Source organism: Lates calcarifer, linkage group LG5 (assembly GCF_001640805.2).
Source record: "Lates calcarifer isolate ASB-BC8 linkage group LG5, TLL_Latcal_v3, whole genome shotgun sequence".
NCBI classification, from domain to species: domain Eukaryota; kingdom Metazoa; phylum Chordata; class Actinopteri; family Centropomidae; genus Lates; species Lates calcarifer.
The window spans coordinates 24,133,962-24,152,919 of NC_066837.1; the positions used below are offsets into that span (position 1 = coordinate 24,133,962).

General features: G+C 41.9%; 1 protein-coding gene across 5 annotated transcripts in view; it reads left to right on the forward strand.

The window, feature by feature from the left end:
- The window catches only part of rgs12b (regulator of G protein signaling 12b), a 46,765-nt gene that overhangs the window by 9,629 nt on the left and 18,178 nt on the right, over nt 1-18,958 (forward strand). For all 5 annotated transcript variants that reach the window (XM_018664686.2, XM_051070820.1, XM_051070821.1 and 2 more), the window contains exon 5: nt 2,911-3,030. In XM_018664686.2, coding sequence (XP_018520202.1) covers nt 2,911-3,030 — 120 coding nt within the window. The remainder of the gene's footprint in view (nt 1-2,910; nt 3,031-18,958) is intronic.

An 18,958-nucleotide genomic window follows, 5' to 3' on the forward strand; every position in this document is an offset into this window, starting at 1 on the left:
GGAGCATTTTTGTCAGTGGACAGTGGGCGTTTTCCTGTAAGGCGAAGAGATCTACGGCTGCCCAGCCGTACCTCTGCCAAATCTTTTCCACTACCTGAGGGTGGAGAGTCCACTTCGTACGGGGGTTTCCCTGTGATAGGAGATCCGCCCCCCTGTTCAATACGCCTGGCACATGTGATGCTTGAAGAGACAGGAGTCTGCTCCACTAGATTATCTTTTGAGCCAACTTGTGCAGCTGCAGAGAGTGAGTGCCACCCTGGTGGTTGATTTATGCCACTACTGTGGAGTTGTCTGTTTTTACCAAGACATGGCGACTTTGGAGAAAGTGCAAAGAACACTGCCCAAAGCTCCAAGATGTTTATGTGAACCCAAGCCAGCCATAGGCTCCAGGTGCCATTCACGCCTCTGCCCAGCATGGTTGACGCATTTGTCATCATGGTTACCCTGGATGACACCGTTCCCAGCGGGACTCCTGACATGAGAGCCGTCGAGTCTCTCCATTGACGGAAAGCCATCACACACGTCACACCCTGTGGCTGAGGTGATGACGTGGGCACAGGCGCAATGCAGCCACCCAACAGCTGAAATCTCAAATCCCTCTGAAAAACAGATATCACTGAAGCCATGAGGCTGAGCAGATGCAGGCAAAGTCTGAACATCACAAACTTTCCCAGCTGGAAAAGGGAGAAGCAGTGTATGAGAGATGCTAACCTCCCCTCCGATAGCATGATGCAATAGGAGAGGGAGTTTATGTTAAGACCCAGATATTCTGTACATTGCGTGGGTTCCACTCGGCTTTTTGCCCAGTTAATCCTGAACCCCAGATCGCTGAGATGATTTATCACTGTAGCGGAATCTCTGATCGCCTGATCCCGTGATTGGGAGAATATCAGATAATCGTCTATGTACTTCTATTCTGTACGTCTATTCTGTAACGGAGACAGCGCTGCTTCCACACACTTGCTGAACATCCTCAGAGCTAACGACAGCCTGAACGGTATGGCCAGATATTCGTAGGCTCTGCCCTGATAAGTGAACCTGAGAAATTTCCTGTGTGCGGGATAAATGGCAATGTGAAAATAGGTGTCTGAGAGATCTATTGTCAAAAACCAATCACCTGGGCGGATTGAGCGACAGAGCACTTTGTGTCAACATTCTGAAAGTGTACTTTCGTAAGTGCTTGGAGATCTAAAATGGGGGCAAAGTGATGAGCTCTCTTTCTTAGGAATGAGGAAATAACGGGAGTAAAATCCTAGCTGAGTTTCCTTGTTCTGAACGGCTCTGATCACTCTCAAACTGTAGTCTGTACCCTTGAGACATAGTGGAAATAATCCACAGGCGCACTTTTTGTGTGTCACTCAGGGCCTGAGCGGTTCAGCCACAGAGCTCTCTCCCCTGCGACTGCAAACCCCAGCACTCGACCACAACCCAGTACTGCTCCATGTGAGGAGCGCAGGATGAGGTCGTTAACAACACCGATCTCATCCCAGAGAGACGGGTTAGGTGACCCAGTGTCCAGCTGCGAGCCCAAAATAAGAGAGAGCAACGGTTAGGGTGGAGGTGATAAGCCACTGAGGGCTCCACCACTGGGGGTTTGGCCAGCCCCAGCTCCTCCATCCCGTGGTTCTCCAGCTTAGAGTAGCCTTTGGTGGGAAGCTTACTCTTGAATGGGTTAGGCCAGTACCTACTCACTTCCTCCATGCAGACAGGCACTGCCGGCAGAAGTTGTTTCGCTGGCGGCTGGGCTGGAGAGAGCCTCTTGCCGCCATAGAGGTCTCTCTCTGCCCCTTCAGCGTCCTGGGCTGCCGGCCACTGAATCCCCAACTTGGATGTAGCCAGACCTTGCAGACCTCGTATAAGCTGTGGTCCACTGGTGGAACAGCGTCAGATGCACTGGGGGGTCTGGATGTGAAACTGGGAACGTGGAGTCATCCTCCTCGTCCTCCATCTTGTCCATATCGAGGAGGTCAGAGTTGGCATCGCCCTCTGCCTCCTCGCCGCACATTTCCCCCTTGAGGGACTCCTCGAAAAGTGGGGGCATGTCCAGAGGTTTAGGATCCATGATGTCTGCCCAGCTCGGAGCAGCTTGTGGCAGATGGGTACTGGTTGTGGCTTTTGGGGTGGCTCCCGACAGGCTTGGGTCCTGGTTGTTGGCAACCGCCACTCTGAGCCGCCTTTCCAGTATCTTTTCTGGCATAGTCCGCCAGCGATGCTTGAGCGTGTTTAGTGCCCATAAATGCTATGCACATTGGGGTGAGGGTCCTGAGATGGGATGACCTGCATGACGCGGGGGGACAGACCGGGGATGCAGCCCTCTTTATTCTTTGGACGTAGTCCTTGATGTGGTTCGTCTAACGGTTAAGCAGCTAGCCAAACTAGCCTGGAAGAGCTGAGAGAGCTTGTATAGTTTCTTCACGGGAAGAAAGTGAGAATGATTTGAGAGGGGCTGGTCGAATGTGTTGTTATACAGGGGGCATGCCCCAGGCATAGTTTGTCCTGTCTGTCACTGACAGATGTGGTGTCATTGGAGCTTCCGTAGTTGGTCACGCCAAAGGAATTCCCATAGTGAAACACCGAACAATGTTAGAAAAAGAACAGATTTTTGAATTTGATACCAATACCATTGTTATTATATTTTGTAATGAAATACTGTCCCCCATTCTTTTTTTCCCCATAAACACATAACAATTTTTATCAACATTTCTCAGGATAATTTATAAAGATCACAATTTGTGACAGTGACTAGGAGATCTACTGAACGGGGCATTTTACAGTTAGAAAATTAACTTTTCAATGCTTTTCTGGTGGGCAGAATATGTAATGGAGACACTTATGATGACCTCAGAAATATCTTTGATGAGCTAATATTGGCCAATATATTGTGAATTGAACATGTCTCTCTCCCCTCAGGGTGGTCGGTTCCGTGGTCTGACAATGGGTTTTCCCCCTCTGCCCCAGCGCTCCTCAGCCAGACGTTCCTTTGGACGTTCCAAACGCCTAAGCCTGGCCCGCTCCCTGGATGACCTGGAGGTAGGAGCGTATGCATGCACACATACACACAAACACGCACACACACACACACACACATATGCAGTACATGCATCTTCCAAGTGTTGTGTGTTAGTGCTCAAGCTCAGTCTGACCACTGTGTTGTTGTCATATTTGAGCCACAAGTGCCCCATCCATCTCTAATAATAGCAGCTTATGAGCAGCATACATCCTCACATGACATGTCAAGCCCTCTTTTCACATTACCGTGGCAACATACTCACAGTTGTAGACAGAGCCTTCTTATAGAAAGAGCCAAGAGACATTTTAGGGTTGCAAATTCAGAATTGGGATACCTGTAATGCTTTTGATAGCAGAGAATTACTTGACATTAACTGAGATTATTATTTGACACATGCAGCCATACATTTAAGTGTAGATGTATGGCATTTTCTGCTGACTGGGTGCAGTATGGCTACACTGCAGGAATGGTCCTTTTGCTCTCCTTTTAGCCGCAAGAGATGACCTGGTATCCAGTCATTTGAGAGCCATGAGTTTTCCCTAACAATATGCCTATTTAGCTCTGTTTTACAACATTTTATAATGAGAAAATCTGCAGCAGCTGCTCTAGTACTCTAGACAGGAAAGATACAATGGACTGCTATGATGGTTACCACTGTAAATGCCCCAGAGCCCCTAGGTTTGCACAAGGTTATGTTAATCTTATTTATGATAGGATTAAAATATATGACACTCCATTTCCAGCAGCTGTTTTTGTCAGTTGTACATTTTATCTTAAAGTGAGCCATAAAGGAGTTCAACTATCTATAGATTAAGACTGTACATTAACCTAAAGTGGAACATATAGAGTGTTATTCTCGTCATGGCCAGTCTGTATGTGCATTTGTGTGTTTGTGTGAGGGTTGACAAGACCAAAACAGAGTCCTGCTGTCTGTGAACACAATTCATGACAGCAGGACTCAGTTTTGGTCCTAAGATAGAGATCAGAAGAAAGCTGTTTTCCGCCGTTTAGTGGCTACTGGGGCACCCTGGGAGCAGATAAGCAGATCCCACACTGTCGCGTCAGTAGTGAGTTTTTTTTTATATACATTTTTGGCATTTTTCCTTTATTGGACAGCACAGTAGACAGCAACAAGAAGAATGGGTAGGGGGACAGAGAGACTGGGAATACATGCTACAGAAGTTCCTGATTGGATTGAATATTTTAAACATTACACCCCTAATTGTTTTTAAGTAAAATTAAAACTGTTTTGTGGATCTTCAAAATGAATCAAATTCTTCAAAGAAAAATGCAATTTATAGATCATTTAGATCTCAAACTATAATTCATTTGTATTCATAAAGTTATTAGAAAGGGGTTACGCCTTGTACCCTTTTTATGCTAATGTTCATGTTGTACTGTGCTTAATGTCACCATACAGAGAACATTACAACAATGCATCTTTCATTCAACTATAGTCATTCTCTTCTAATCATCAGTTAATTACAAAGGTGATTCATCATCAGGTGAAATTTCTGTATATATTTACCATAATGTGTAGGGCTGGGTGATAAAACAATAAATATGTATATTAAATTGCAATAGAAAATGATATCATGATAGATATATAACAAATGGTTGATAAATGTTATAATAATGTTAAAATAAAAGTATCTCCAGTTTTCACCCAGGAGCAAGAACCAGCCTTTTAACTTGAAATAAGTGACAGTTTGACATTTATCCTGATAATTATTGATGTAAACTGAAATGAAAATTTTTATTGTGATAATATTTTTGGCCATATGACCCAGCCCTAATTATTAATGTTTCATACGTGGGTAAGTCTTTTTCTGCCCAATTGCCAAACCATCCCATGGTTTCTCTCTTCTTTTCTCCTCATCACCCCTCCACCCTCCTTCCCCCTCCATTCTACCTTTTTCTTCCGGTCGTTAGGCCTTTTTCTCTTGCTGCACATGCGGTAATGTCCACAAACAGAGAGTGCTTTGTGTTGCGAAGGGGGGGGAGGACAGAGACATTGGTGTCTGTGTGCGTGTGTGTGTGTGTGTGTGTGTTTTTGCATGGTGATGGTGGTGGGGGGCAGTGGGGTCCAAAGTGTTGGCCTGCACTTCTAATGAGCTCTGATGAGCAATAACCTGACATTCCCCTTGTTAGTGAGGCCTCAGTACAAAAGCACATACAGTATATGCGCACACACGCACATACACACACCCATATATATGAAGAACCATGCATGCACACAGACAAATAGCAACCCGAAGTCAGTAATGTACGCACACTTCGATGCACATAAGCTTGATTGCAACTGCATACACACAAACTCATACATATACAAACACAGACAATTCTCAGCCATCTTGTTAGCAGTGCCATTTCTAGCAGATTTCATACTTCATGCTGTAGTTGAAGCATGTGGGACTGTATGCATGTGTATGTCTGCCAGATCTTGAGGCTCAATGCCTATCTTGTGATGGGTCCAATTGTAGCTTAACCATTACATACTCTCACACAGACATAGCCACGCACACAAACAGACAGACAATGTCTCATGACAGCAGTAAAGGGAAGGAAATTAGGCTGTTACACATCGGTTCTCCGCCAGCTGTGTGTGTCTAGATTTCAGTTGTCTGATTTAACTTCTTTGCTGTATCATTTCCTAGTGCCGTACATGCATGCAGACTAAAGGACATTGTTAAAAAAATACATGTGCAACTTTGTTTAAAAGCACTGATGTTTAAAACCACAGAAAGCTATTTTAGAGATCACCGCCAACAAGATAAAAAAACAGGCTCACATGCAGCTAACGGAATTAACCATTTCAAAGGATGCTGATGCACACAAACAATTCTGAAGTGGTACTCGAAGGTTGAAATTCGAACAGCAAGGTGATTGTGGGTTCATTTGGTCCCACCTGTGTAAGCTATTTATTAAGGTAAGACTGACAAATGAAAACAGGCACAAATAATCATTCTGGGGTCGGATGCACAAATATAAGTACCGAACAATGCACACAACAGGCTGATTGCAAGGCTGATTGCTGCTTTTTCCTCCATGAGCTGCTACATAATGATAGGTGGATGAGATTTCTCTCCAGTGGAACTGAAGTGTTTGTGGGAGAGACAATTTTAAGAAGATCTCTATCACACAACAGAGAGAAATGTTCTACCAGTGCAGACAGTGTTCTCTATATGCTGAATATTTTCTTGGCTTTAATTTAGCATACAAACAAATTGCCATGAGCTTCCACTGTTCTAGCTGCTCCCTGTTAATTTTGCAAATCAGTTAAAGGGTTGACTGTAGCCACTTCTGGCCTTTCTACACACAGTGAGGGGACTGAGCAGCACACATTGCTGGGATGGATGTCAATGCCTAATTTCAAGTAAGTTAAAGCAGTGCTGAAGAAAAGCTTTTACACACTTTTTAAAATGAGACTAATTTGATATCATGGTCAGTTATAATTTTAACAAACATGTTTTGAAAAATTGTTGGACAACATTGTCAAGTTCAGATAATATTTGACTGCTGCAATGAAGTGTAAAAGTAGTATCCCAAGGTAGACCTGTCACAAAATTTGGCATTAAAGAAAATCTAAAACACTAAGTGATTCTTCTGATGGACATGTGTAGACATCCTTGAACTTTAAGTATCATCTGGTTTACACAACATCAATCTAAGTTTTCTTTTAGCATTCCCTTGTTTAAAGTTTAATTCATAAGTGAGACTGTGTGTGTGCTTCTGTTTTTTATGAGTGGTTGTTTTGCATGTCAGCGTGTGCATGACTTCTCCAAAAGCTAATTGATTTAGAGCCCTAATGTTGGTGTCCTCCCCACCAAGACAAATGCAGTCTGTTTCTCTGTGGCTAACAGTGGGAACTCTCAACTGATCTCACACACAAACTTGCATCATGACCCTAACCCTAAGACACGCGCCTGACAGTTTCTACTGTGCCGTAAGGTCAAATCACCTTAAAGCAATTTTTTAACTTTGGTGAAACATTTTCAGATGGACGTACCTCTGCAGTGCAAGTTCAGGATTAGTCAGCCTCCCAACAAACCTCCATGTGATCTAATGTCACCATTAGTAAGGATATATTTTTTTCCCCTGTTATTATTATGCTCCTGCTCCTGTTATTATTATACTTAAAAAGGCAAAAAAAAAAACCTTGTACATTGCAAGCATTGCTGGTCCTCTTGTCTACAATGGCCTTTAACAGATCCTCCCTGTTAATTTTGCAAATCAGTTAAAGGGTTGACTGTAGCCACTTCTGGCCTTTCTACACACAGTGAGGGGACTGAGCAGCACACATTGCTGGGATGGATGTCAATGCCTAATTTCAAGTAAGTTAAAGCAGTGCTGAAGAAAAGCTTTTACACACTTTTTTAAAATGAGACTAATTTGATATCATGGTCAGTTATAATTTTAACAAACATGTTTTCTAATGTGATTACAGCTAAGAGAGGAGAGATCAAATCCACAGACCCTGTTATATGCAAATAATTTAAAGTTCAGCTGAAGCTAATATGGCTTTTCCCCAAAGTCTGACTTTGGGGAAAAAAGTGGATATCCTTCGAAGTCATGGTCATTTCAGTTCAAAATTCCCTCTCTGTGTTTCTACAAAAAGCATTTATTGCTGAGCCACAGGAAAGGCACAGTGACTTTGAAGAGCTAAGAGTTGTTGTTTTTTTTCAAAATAATATTATATTCTATTAATAATATTATATTATATTAAACTTAGTTTAGCTTAGTTATTACTGACAATTATTAACCAGTCAAGGACTAGACTTAAAATGACAGTGGTGACCAAACACAACCCCTGACATGTATTGCTAGAGTGCATTTATATATAAATGGGCACTCTAGCAATTCTGTATTAGCTCTTCCATAAAACTGGATGAGACATGTGACATTATTTTTATTATTTATTTAATTTTTTTTTTTTTTTTTTTTTTTTTTTTTTTTGCCAAAATTGAAGCAGATATTCTGAAGTCTGGTTATGAGATGAGGTTTAAACACGTTGGACCCTAGAATTCCCAGAATTAGCAAAAATTTGAAGTCTCAGGCTATGATCACTCTGCTGACATCATCAGCCAAGGTAACCTCTATCTTTAGAAATCTCCTCCTGTGTCAGAGTCAACATTTTACTGTTTTTACAGGCTGAGTACCTCTAACCTGAAAAACTGAAATGTTGAAATATTGAAATATATTGTATTTTATATCCCTGTCAGACATGCTTTTCATACACAGCAGATGCCAATGTTGAAAACCAGTGTAAATAAACTGCTGGGATAGACTCCAGCCTCATGGTAACCATGGCCTGGAGTAAGTCATATGAACACATGAATGTCTATAGTTGTTCAGTTCTCCTAGTTAAAGCACATGGTAATGTGAAAATGTAGAATCTGAATATCTTTTTGACAGTACTTCAAATCACTTTCCAAAATTGTTTAAAGGTATTACAAGCTTTTGCTATCACTACATAGTCAACATTAGCACCGACAGCTGTTTACTTACCAGTCTAAAAAAAACATTGCAAGTTCAGCATCAAACTTCATTCCTTTACTTGCCAAGAGCTGTCTACAGCAGTGGAAAGCATCGCCAGTGTTATTTCTTGCTTCTGTTTCTATCACTTTGCTTCTATTGAAATTAGCATGCTAACCAGCTAGCCCTGGCCTGTACTGTTCACTTTGCAATAGTGAGTCACTGTAGAGCCCACTGTGCCCTCCGTCCAACATGAGAAGATGAAGAAGAATTACTGCCCTAAATTCTTGTCTTGTAAATGCAACAATGATGGAAGCTCTTGGTAGGTAAACAGCCATTAATGCTAACATTGGCTATGTAGTGAAAAATGTATATATAGCACTTTAAAGTGCTGTTGTTTGATGTACCATATTGTGAAAAACATTGTGTTCCTGTGGGTTGACACTGAAGGCAGTTGCCTCCTGTCTGTGTAATGCTCTCTTGGTTATTTATCAGTGTAAAGTGTGATTGAGGTGGTGCTCCACTCGCTGTCCTCACCCCTGAGCCAAGTGGAGGACGGGCGGGAGGTGCATGTGTGTGTGTGTGTGGGGGGAGAGGGTTTTAGAGTGAGTACCTCCACTGTGTGTGAAGGCATGTTGAGGAATGCAGCTAATTCTAAGCCTAGTTCTAATCATTGCTACAGATATCAATCCTTGCTGTCAACTGGAGGTTTCTCTTAGCTCTCCCTCTTGTGTACTTTCTGTATCTTTCTGTTTTTCTATCTGCTTTGTCTCCTGTCAGTCCTCCAGAATAGATCATTGCTAAACACTCATGAATCCATTTGTCGCTGTTTTGCTTCTTTTTGCACCCCACCACCCCCGAATGTCAGTTTACTCTCTGTGCTCCAGACATGCGTAGAGCATACTAAGCAGATGACAGAAGAGCACTGAAGGTAACACATTCAACTCAGCACTGATTTTATGTGTGGGTGTGTGTTTCTTAATGGCAAGGGGTCTCCCTCTGCAGCCATGCCTCCACATTCGTCTTGAGTGAGTGAATGTGTGTGTCTCTCAGCTCACAGCAGTGTGGGTGGAATAAAAATTGTATGAGGGTGGGTGGAAAAGCAGAGAAAGAGGTGGGGGGGAGGGTGGGAAGAGAGGCAGGGCGAGGGAGACGATAGAGAGAGAGGAGGAGGAGGAGGAGGGGGATGAGGGAGAGAGTAAGCGAGAGGGAAGGGAAATCCAGCGACAGCGACATTCTGTAGCGGTTTGGACATCTGAAAGCCATCAAGCTTCGCTGCTTCGTCCCCCTGCACACACACATACACAGACACACATTCAACAGCTGATGACAATGTGGACTGAGGGGAGCTCTCACACACAGTGCTGAGGATTACTTGTCTCTTTCTTCATGGAGCAGCAAACTTTGAGTGTGGATTCTGAAACCACCGCTGATCCAGTGAGTAAATGAGCTGTGTGTGCATGTGTGTGGGGTATTTATGTGTGTGTGTGTGTGTGTGTGTGTGTGTCTTCTTCTCCCCATATTTGATGCAGCCTATATCTGATTCTATAGATGACTCCCTTGCTTCTGTCATGTGGCATGCAGACTACATTACACAATCGGGAATGTTTTAGACCTACATTTCTGGAGCTGAAGAAATTATTCATGAATTCTTGCTCATATCAAACTCTTACTGGTGATTGTGAAGTTTTATTTGTATAAACAGCCTGACTAAAGCTACTGCTCATCACCACTCTTTTTTCTGTTGCTCTTTTGGACCTGGTTCTCCATGATAATAATCCATTATATATCAGTTTTGTTTAAAATGAATTTAATGTACCGAAAGTAGTAGTCAGGCCTATCTCTGGAATGACAGATCATGTGACCTGCACAGGCCAATCAACAGGCTGTTTTTGGCTCTGTTGTGGGGAACCTGTTGATTCTGTGGTTTAGTCTGGTAGACAATTCAGCTGAAGAAACTGTATTTGTTTTGTTCCACGAGTCTCAAAGAAAATGTCTGTATGTGCTGCTAGTATATATAATAGTATATGCAATGACTTTATGGTGTCCACAATATTGTATTCATGTAGTCTAACAGGTCAGTAGTTGTATATGAGTTTGTGTGTGGACTTATGCAATTTTGAATGAGGGGGCTTTGACAGTGTGGTGGAAAGCAGCACAGGACATTATTTCACTAAACACAACAGTGAGAAGAGAATGGGCTGCAAGCCCCCTGACCTAGCGCGCACACACACACACACACACACACACACACACACACACACACACACACACTCACACACACACTTACACAAACGCAAACTTACACAAACACACACACATTGGCATAAAAAACTCATTCATATTGCTAAAAAGTGAATAAGCACACAATCAGACGCCCAAAGATAAGAACCTGCACACACATTTCTTCCTCAATGCGTGTGTATTCTTGCTCTGTGAGGGGTTGTGTGTGTGTGTGTCTGTTCCTCGTGATATCCCCTGGGAGCAGAGCGCGTTGGAGAAGGAAAATCAGATGATGGGACAGGATCAACGCTGCTCCTGTACATGAAACACCTCAGGAGGCCAGGAGTCACATCAGACATAGTTCCAATTTCAAATAAACACAAGTGCTTCTTTTTATCTTCATCAAGTGCCAGATGGGTGCAGTTTACCACATCAGCACAATCAAACAGCATCATATGATAAGTCAGTTGCGAGCCTGTGTATTAAATTGACTCATGCATACAGGGTATAGACAAAACTAGAGAAAACACTTACCACTTTGAGGCTGTAGTTTGTACTAGCTGTTAAGCAAATATCCTGTCAAGTGTCTCAGACAGTCTGTTGGTGGGGTCTACTTGTGACCACTGTTCCTCTTTACTTGTGCAGTTTTCCTGTGTTTGTCATGAGTCATCATGATTTTCAATATTTCTCCTCTTTCCTTTTTACATAATTTAGCAGTGTTTGTGACTGATTCACCAAATATTTAGCCAACAATTGCTGTAAATTCTAATTTAGAAATGTGGCAACACGTGTCATATTCAGTATAATATCAAGTGGCAGTTTGTGTCATCTTTAATAGTGATCTGATAGTTACTGGTTTCATAAGTGAATTTTCAGGGACACATAAGACAGTTTACAGAGACAAAATAAAAGACGGTTGATGATGCTTTGAGCACAGTTCTGCACAGTTGTATTAGAAGTGTTTCTGTTATTTTGGCCAACACATACATGCTGACCCCCTATATATAATTAGATGTGGGTGTGTTGCCTCATTAGCTGCTGATGCTCCCAATCATTATGGATTGTTGTTATTGGGGGTGCGCGCCCCACCTCAATAACAACAGCAGAGGGCAGTGTTGAGTTTAGTTGGATTTCTGTGTTTTTGTGCACAACAGAGAAAAGAGAATTAGGTGCGATAAACTCTTCTCTGCAGAGAAAATATGCTTCTTTTGACAGAGATTGGAAGTAAGCTAATACACAGCAAGCCCTTAATTTCCGTGTTCTTGTTACTTAACTGTTAGCTAGCCGAGCCATTAAGGAAAACCACCTGTTGATTCCTCATATGTTGGAGACACTGGTTCCAGTTTCCTCTATTTGTGATCTCAAAGTGTGAACTTTTAAAATGTTTCTCAGTATGATAATGATTTGCAAAAGAAAAATCATGCACAGGGGTTGGGCAAGATAACAGAAGTAAGGTTGGGGAATATTCTGATATAAACTGAATTTGATAGCAATTAATCAGTTGTTGGGAATGTTACTGTTCTGTTTATATCAAGGTTGCTAACCCTGTTATATCTGTGTGTATTTGACCATGATGGGCAATTTTGCAAACCGGTGACAGGACACCTCAATGACAAGTTTGTGTTGATGTAGTGAAGCATCAGCATTTATCAAGTATTTAATGAACCATGATCCAAATGTATACATCAAATGTTGATATAGCTAATACATTGTGAATATATGTGACTAACTAACCATATATATTTTAACCATGTAAATGTTTATGGTTATCTTAAAAGAGCTTACGGTTATGCCAATTTATTGTAGAAGCACAAAAATGACTCATTACAAACTTTTAACATGTGGACTGCATGTGTGTGTCTTCCTGCATGTGTAGCCCTGTTGTCTTACTGTCATCTGATATTCACAGAAGGGAATGTTTCCCTTTTATGTTGAACTGCCCTAGAAGAGACCATGATCTACCACACACACACACACATACACAAAGGAAACAGAGCTGCTTGGCTAGACCACAGGAATTAGGCTAAAGAAAGGAGTGAGACATGAGAAATGTCTTCTCTTCTCTTTCTGCCTCCTCTCCGCTCTTCCTTTTCTCATCAGGATGTGGATTGAGCCAACTTAAACTTTGTCATATCCCTCTTATCCTGTGTGGCGCTGTGCCACTTCTCTCTTCCCCTGCATTGACAGATAATGTTTTGGGCTGAGCTTGAGCACAGGTTACTCATACAGCACTTACAGTTCTTCCTGACCTGTCAGAGAAAAACGTGTGAAAGACCAGTTCTGAATTGAATCACCCAAGGTTTAAACAATGTGGCTTTACTGGCTTTGGGGTGCATTGATATAATTAACTGAACCAGGCAAACTTGAAAGTTTTAAAAATTAGGGTTCCATTGGGTGGCCTCTTAAGCACTAGAAGCTCTAACTAACTAATTAGTGCTTTGGCAGCACCTTCAGCCTCAGTGTGTGTATGGTGGTAGTGGGGGCGCAGAGGGGGGTTGAGTGCTGGAGCCATCCCTGATGTTGCTATGATACGGTGGAGGTGGAAGGTTAACATTAACTTTAACAACAATATGGCACTGCACTTTAAGCCTAGTGCTTGTGTTGCTGAAAAGAAACTAAAAATGTCCTGTTTTTGGTCAGTAACCGTTAAGGTGGCACTTTTTCAACAGAAATAATTAGAAAAAAGTGTAGTGTACAAAGGCCCTCATATAGCTCTTAATGTTTACTGGTTTTTCTCAGGTTTTTACTGCATGTAGCTCAGCTCTTCGATGTTTTTGATTCTTCTGGGTGGTGTCACATCCCATGAGGAAAGTCCTGAAATAAATACAGACGAAATACAAAGACAAGGAAAGTTTTCTGTGGCTGGACTATTTTATATCACCTTTGAAAAATACTTGGATTCCACCTAGCTGGTACTGGTCCAGTCCAGAGAGTAAAGACGAGTAGAAAAGCTCATACATGACTGTGGGTGTTAAGGAAGACAGTTTACATTGCCATGGGAATTCTTACCTTAACACACATAAAACAATGCTATGATGATGTTTTAGTTTTTTTTTTTTTTTTTGGTTGTTTTTTTTTTTTAAATAGAATATTTGCAATCAAAGATCCACAAACATAAACACACACATACTGTCTGACTGTCTGATTCAGCTGCTATCTGCTGGACAGGTTAAACAGACACACATGCACACTCATTTACTGTATATGTTTTCCTATTAGCACATAATTGAGTCATCACAGTCAAAGATAGTGGCATAAAAAGGAAAACAGAAAGAGAGACAGAAACTCTTAACTCTTTTTTGCCAAAACAGGAAATTAGGGGGAGCAAGGTGTAGGCTCAAGGCCATATGCACAAATTCAATTGCAGCCTTTGTTTGTGTGTGCCAGAGAGAAAGAGAGTATGTGTGTGTGTGCTGAAGTAGGCTGCTCTGTCCTGTGAAGTGCCTTTGTCTGCTCATGTTGACCGTTTCAACAAACCTGCAGGATTTTCATCAGTTATTTTAAATGTGAATGCTATAGATTAAATGTCCTCTTATTATTTTCTTTCTTTCTTATTCTCCTCTCCCAATAAGCAATAGAGACAACTAATTTCGTACATCATTCGAAAATATCCATCACGGTTGAATTTGATCATACCTTAAACCTGTGATTTGAACAGGGAGGGTAGGAGGAGGGTGGGGAGGTAAATGCTGTGCTGCAGCGTGATTGGCAGACTGACCTTTGTTCCCTCCCCGTTTCTGTAACTGCTGCCTCATGGGGGCGTGTCACTATGGAAACGGAGCTGCATGTGTGTGTATGTGTTGGCGTGTGTGTCTGCGAGAGAATGGAACTTCCTAGTCAGTCTATCAGCTCAGTGTGTGGAGGAGTGAGTGTGTGTGAGCGGGTAGGAGAGGTATATAATGTAGTGAGAAAGACATAGTATGTTAAGAGTCAGATTTACTCCCTACAACTTTAGCAGATAGTAAGAGCTAATTTTGAGGTTTGTGCGTGTATGTGTGAGAGACAGAGGTGCTGAGGCATGGCTCTATTCAAGTCAGCTGTCTGGATGAATTTCCTCCCCTAGATAGCCGCAGAAGAAGCTCTGTCAGCGTGCTTGTGACTGTGTGTGTGTTTGTGTGGTTCACATATGTAGATTGAGCAGTCAGTGGGTTTCCTCCTCTGTGTGAGGGGAGCAGGATGAGCCTGAGGAAGAGGCTCTCCTTCAAGCGGGTCTGGAACTTCAATACTGTGAGTAGTACACACACTTCTTCACACATACATACACACACTTGTAATACTTTACAAGTGGTCTTTATGGATTAAGTGCACAACCTCTGTGAGAGAGACTTACTTACTTATTTACTCTTCTAGTCATATATTCATATGTCAATAGAAGCAAACTTAATCACAGCTGGATTCAAATATTCCCACATTTACTGATTTATAAGCCAAAGTAGTTTTTAATATCAAACCAAAGTCTGGCTGTAATCCTGCCAAAGTGTCACTAGTGGAAAAACTTCAGCAGCACTTTTCCTGGTTGGTAGGCATCAGTTTTGATCTCTGGCTTTGGATTTCCCTTTGTACAGATAGTAGCAACAGTCAGCAGAGGATGATTTTAACCAGGAAGAGAAAGAGAAAAGGAGAGTGAGACTCTCATTCAGTGCAAACCACAGTGCATACCAGTGTTGTTCTGGTCACCACAAGTGAGAGAGACAAGGACAGATGGAGGGAGGGAGTAGGTTCCTACGGCAAAGTACGCAAGGAGAATAAGGGGAATCCATCACCTTCGGACCATATGAGAGGAGGGATGGGGTGGGAGGGAGAGCATATAGACAGACAAATGGAGATGAATGAAGACAAAATACGAGAGGTAGCAGATAGGGAATCTTGGGAAACAAACAGGACAGAAGTTTAAATGAACAAGTTATTCTGTCTGGTGTTTTTAAGAGAGAATGGACATGTTGGTGGCAAGCTGTAGAAGTCTGTATAAAGGTAAAGTGAGACAGAGGGAAAGAAAGACTAACAAGAGTTTGAGACGGCTCCAGGCTGTTTCTCTTCCTCTCAAAGCCAGATGTGTTTGGGGCCAGAGCAGACGACAGAGAGAAAGAGAAAGAGAGGGAGAGACAGGGCCAGAGATTGAGACAAATGGGGCTAAGAGAGAAAGAGATTTTTTTCCCCTGGTCTCTGTGAGTCATATGGTTTGTACATTTGACCTTGAAGGCTCGTCTTGTGTGTTAAAGAAAGTGAGACATGTGTAATGCAATGGGAAGATGAGCTGAGTCAACTCTCTTATTTCTTGTGAAATTCAGTGTGTCGACTGGCAGCTGTGAGAGTGTTTGCATGTGGTTAGACAGAGGTATTTGATCAGAATGTTTTGTATTTACGTCTCGTTCCCTGTTCCGTCTGTGTGACAGTTGGGCATTTAAGGCAACAAGCCAAGCAAAAGAGGCATTTATCAGCGGCTCAGCCTCTGAGTCATATCTCCTATGTGACTCTGTATTGTACGGAAACCATTATCTGCATTCCTGCCTTTCATAGAGAGTGGTTATTGATTCCTGAGTGCATCACAGGGATTTAGGGCTTTATCCAAGAATTCCAGAGATGGTCACAGAGGATTTCACTTTGGAATAAAAAGTAACGTCTTGAAATGTTTGTGGGGACGTTGAGATGGTGAACACAGGATCCATTGGCACTGAGTTTGCTGATTCCTGTATGTTTGTTTATTTATTGATTTAGTCAGTTATGTCTTTTAAATTCTTCCTAAAAATCTGATTTTTTTTTTCAGGTGGTAGTTCGATTTGTGGTTTGTCCAACCTCATCCTAAGATTTGCATGAAAATCATCCTCGCTCCGGCTCACACCTGCAGAGCCCCATTTGACTTTTGGATCATTAGAACCTAATCAGCTTGTTCACCTCATCCTTTCCCCTCAGAGTTAAGCTACACTAAAGCTAAGCGGTTTTGTGGTTGCCAAACCTGGCAGGGAGACTGGTCTTCTCAATGGCAGCCACTATTCACCTCATATTCAAAAGTAAACACACAGGCACGCACATACTGAGGCAGCTTCCTCTTCAGTTGGAAGTGTGTATGTGTTTGCGCGTGTGCCGACTGGAAATCTGTGTTGTGAATTCTAAGTCACCTTTTAAGGGCAGCATGTGTGTGTCAGTTGTACAGTTATAGGTGTGGTCTCCTGTAGTAATGCCAGTGTTTACAGGCACATGAGCAGACAGAAGATATGTTCAGTGTTCAATTCAGGTTCCTCAGTCATCTTTCACTTGCACACTTACAAGGGTAGATTCTTATTCCTTACCAAAGGTGGCAGTTGCAGCTCCAGTGATGCAGCCAGGAATAGGTTCCTGTGGTACAAACAGTGTTGTCTTTGTGTGTGTGAGTACATATGTTATCCCAGTTTCTCCCACAGACAGTTTTTATCCACTATGTGAAGTGTTACTGGCTGCTCTGTGTCATCCTATCCTATGAAACTGTGTCATTTTCCAGGAATCATTGTCCGCCCAGGTGCACACACGCAGATGGGGAGCATTTTGGAAACTCGAGATTGTTTAAGAAGACTTTTATTGCTTTCAAAGTATTAATATTATGATAACTGAGAATGAACAGGCTGTAAATTATGCCCTGTGTTTAGTCAGAATTTGAACCTGACACTCAAGCTTCATAACAGATGATGTAAGTCACCCCTCTCCCCCTAGTCACAGCTAATAAAGCACTTGGGACCTGTACACACAGTGACCAGCCACTCCCTACACACACACACACACACACACACACACACACACACACACACACACACACACGCACGCATGCACACAAACCCAGCATAAACAGGCCAGGCATGTGGATACAAGGTGGCAATTTATGTTCAGGGAGCTGAAAGACGGAGGATTTAGGTAAATGAACAAGTTGTGACCTGTAGATGAAAAAAGGTCTTAAAATTGCACATAATTCAACTGGTTATTTTATAATGCAATACAATGTCCTGTCCACTCTAAATCCACTATCAGTTACTTGTTGATGATGTGACACACATTTCTCTGTAATTCTAGAGACCCGAATGAGCCATGTGTACAAACAGGGTCAGAATGTGAATGAAAAATTGGCCTGGACGTCTTATTCAGACCACTGTATGGCTGTTGTGCAGATGTAATTCAGCCGTCTTATCTTTTGCTGAAGTGGGTGTCAGAATGATGTGAAACGCATTGTATAAATGTCCACAACACATTCCACTGTGACACTGTTCTGAGCACAACACTTCTCAGAACACCAAAAACAAGTTCTTCACAGACTTAATTCGTTTTTGTAAATTCCAAGATCTAATTGAAGATATGCCAGCATCCCTCAGATTTGACATCCATATATTTAAAAAATATTAGGCTATATGAGACAAAATCCAAAAGATCAGTGTTGTTATCCTGGTAATGTAGTATTGTTTGAACTGCTAATTCTGTTGGGTCAACCTGAAATTGCAGACTAATACAATAACACCTATGCCTGAATGCTTAAACCAGAAAAATATCCCCTGCCTTGATTTTGGTGCACATTAATTTAAGAGAAAGTCAAATCTCTGAATGAAGTTAAGCTGCCTGTGAGGTAGTTTGTCAGTATAATTATGCCTTTGCAGTTGTCACGTATAGTAGGAACAAACCATTATTCTATGTAATCATTGAAATGATTGTAGAGTGCAGTCAGAGGTGGCTGCCTTATGTTTTGTGCCTGCCCTCAAAATCCTCTCCAGTTCAGCAGGCCTGTGGATTGGGATAAGATAAGATAAGATAGACTTTATTTAGCCCATATTTACTGGGAAATTCACTCATTACAGCAGCGAGGACAAAGCAAGAGTGAAGAATAGACAAAAGATAGAAAATATAATATAAAAGAGGCACAGAAGGATAAAGACTTAAAGTGCAGAATGAGATGTAATAAAACTACAGACTATCTGAGATCATTTATGTGTGTTGACATGTTAATTGATAAGAAGAAACTATTAGCTACAGCTCTGTGTAAATTCACAAAATTCAGAGCCAGACACACATTCTGAGGTTTTGCTTGGAACTGTTTTTTTTCCCTCTGACAAAAAGTCCTCCATGGAAACCATAATCACGACCATCAGTCATGTGCTGCTGTGTCACTTTTTTCTGCTGATCTTATCATTGCATTTACTGTATGAAGGGAACATAAAAGCCCCATTAATATCTGTGAGAAACCAGCATCAGAAGACAATAACCGCAGACAATATTGGGGCTATGACATAGTGTTAT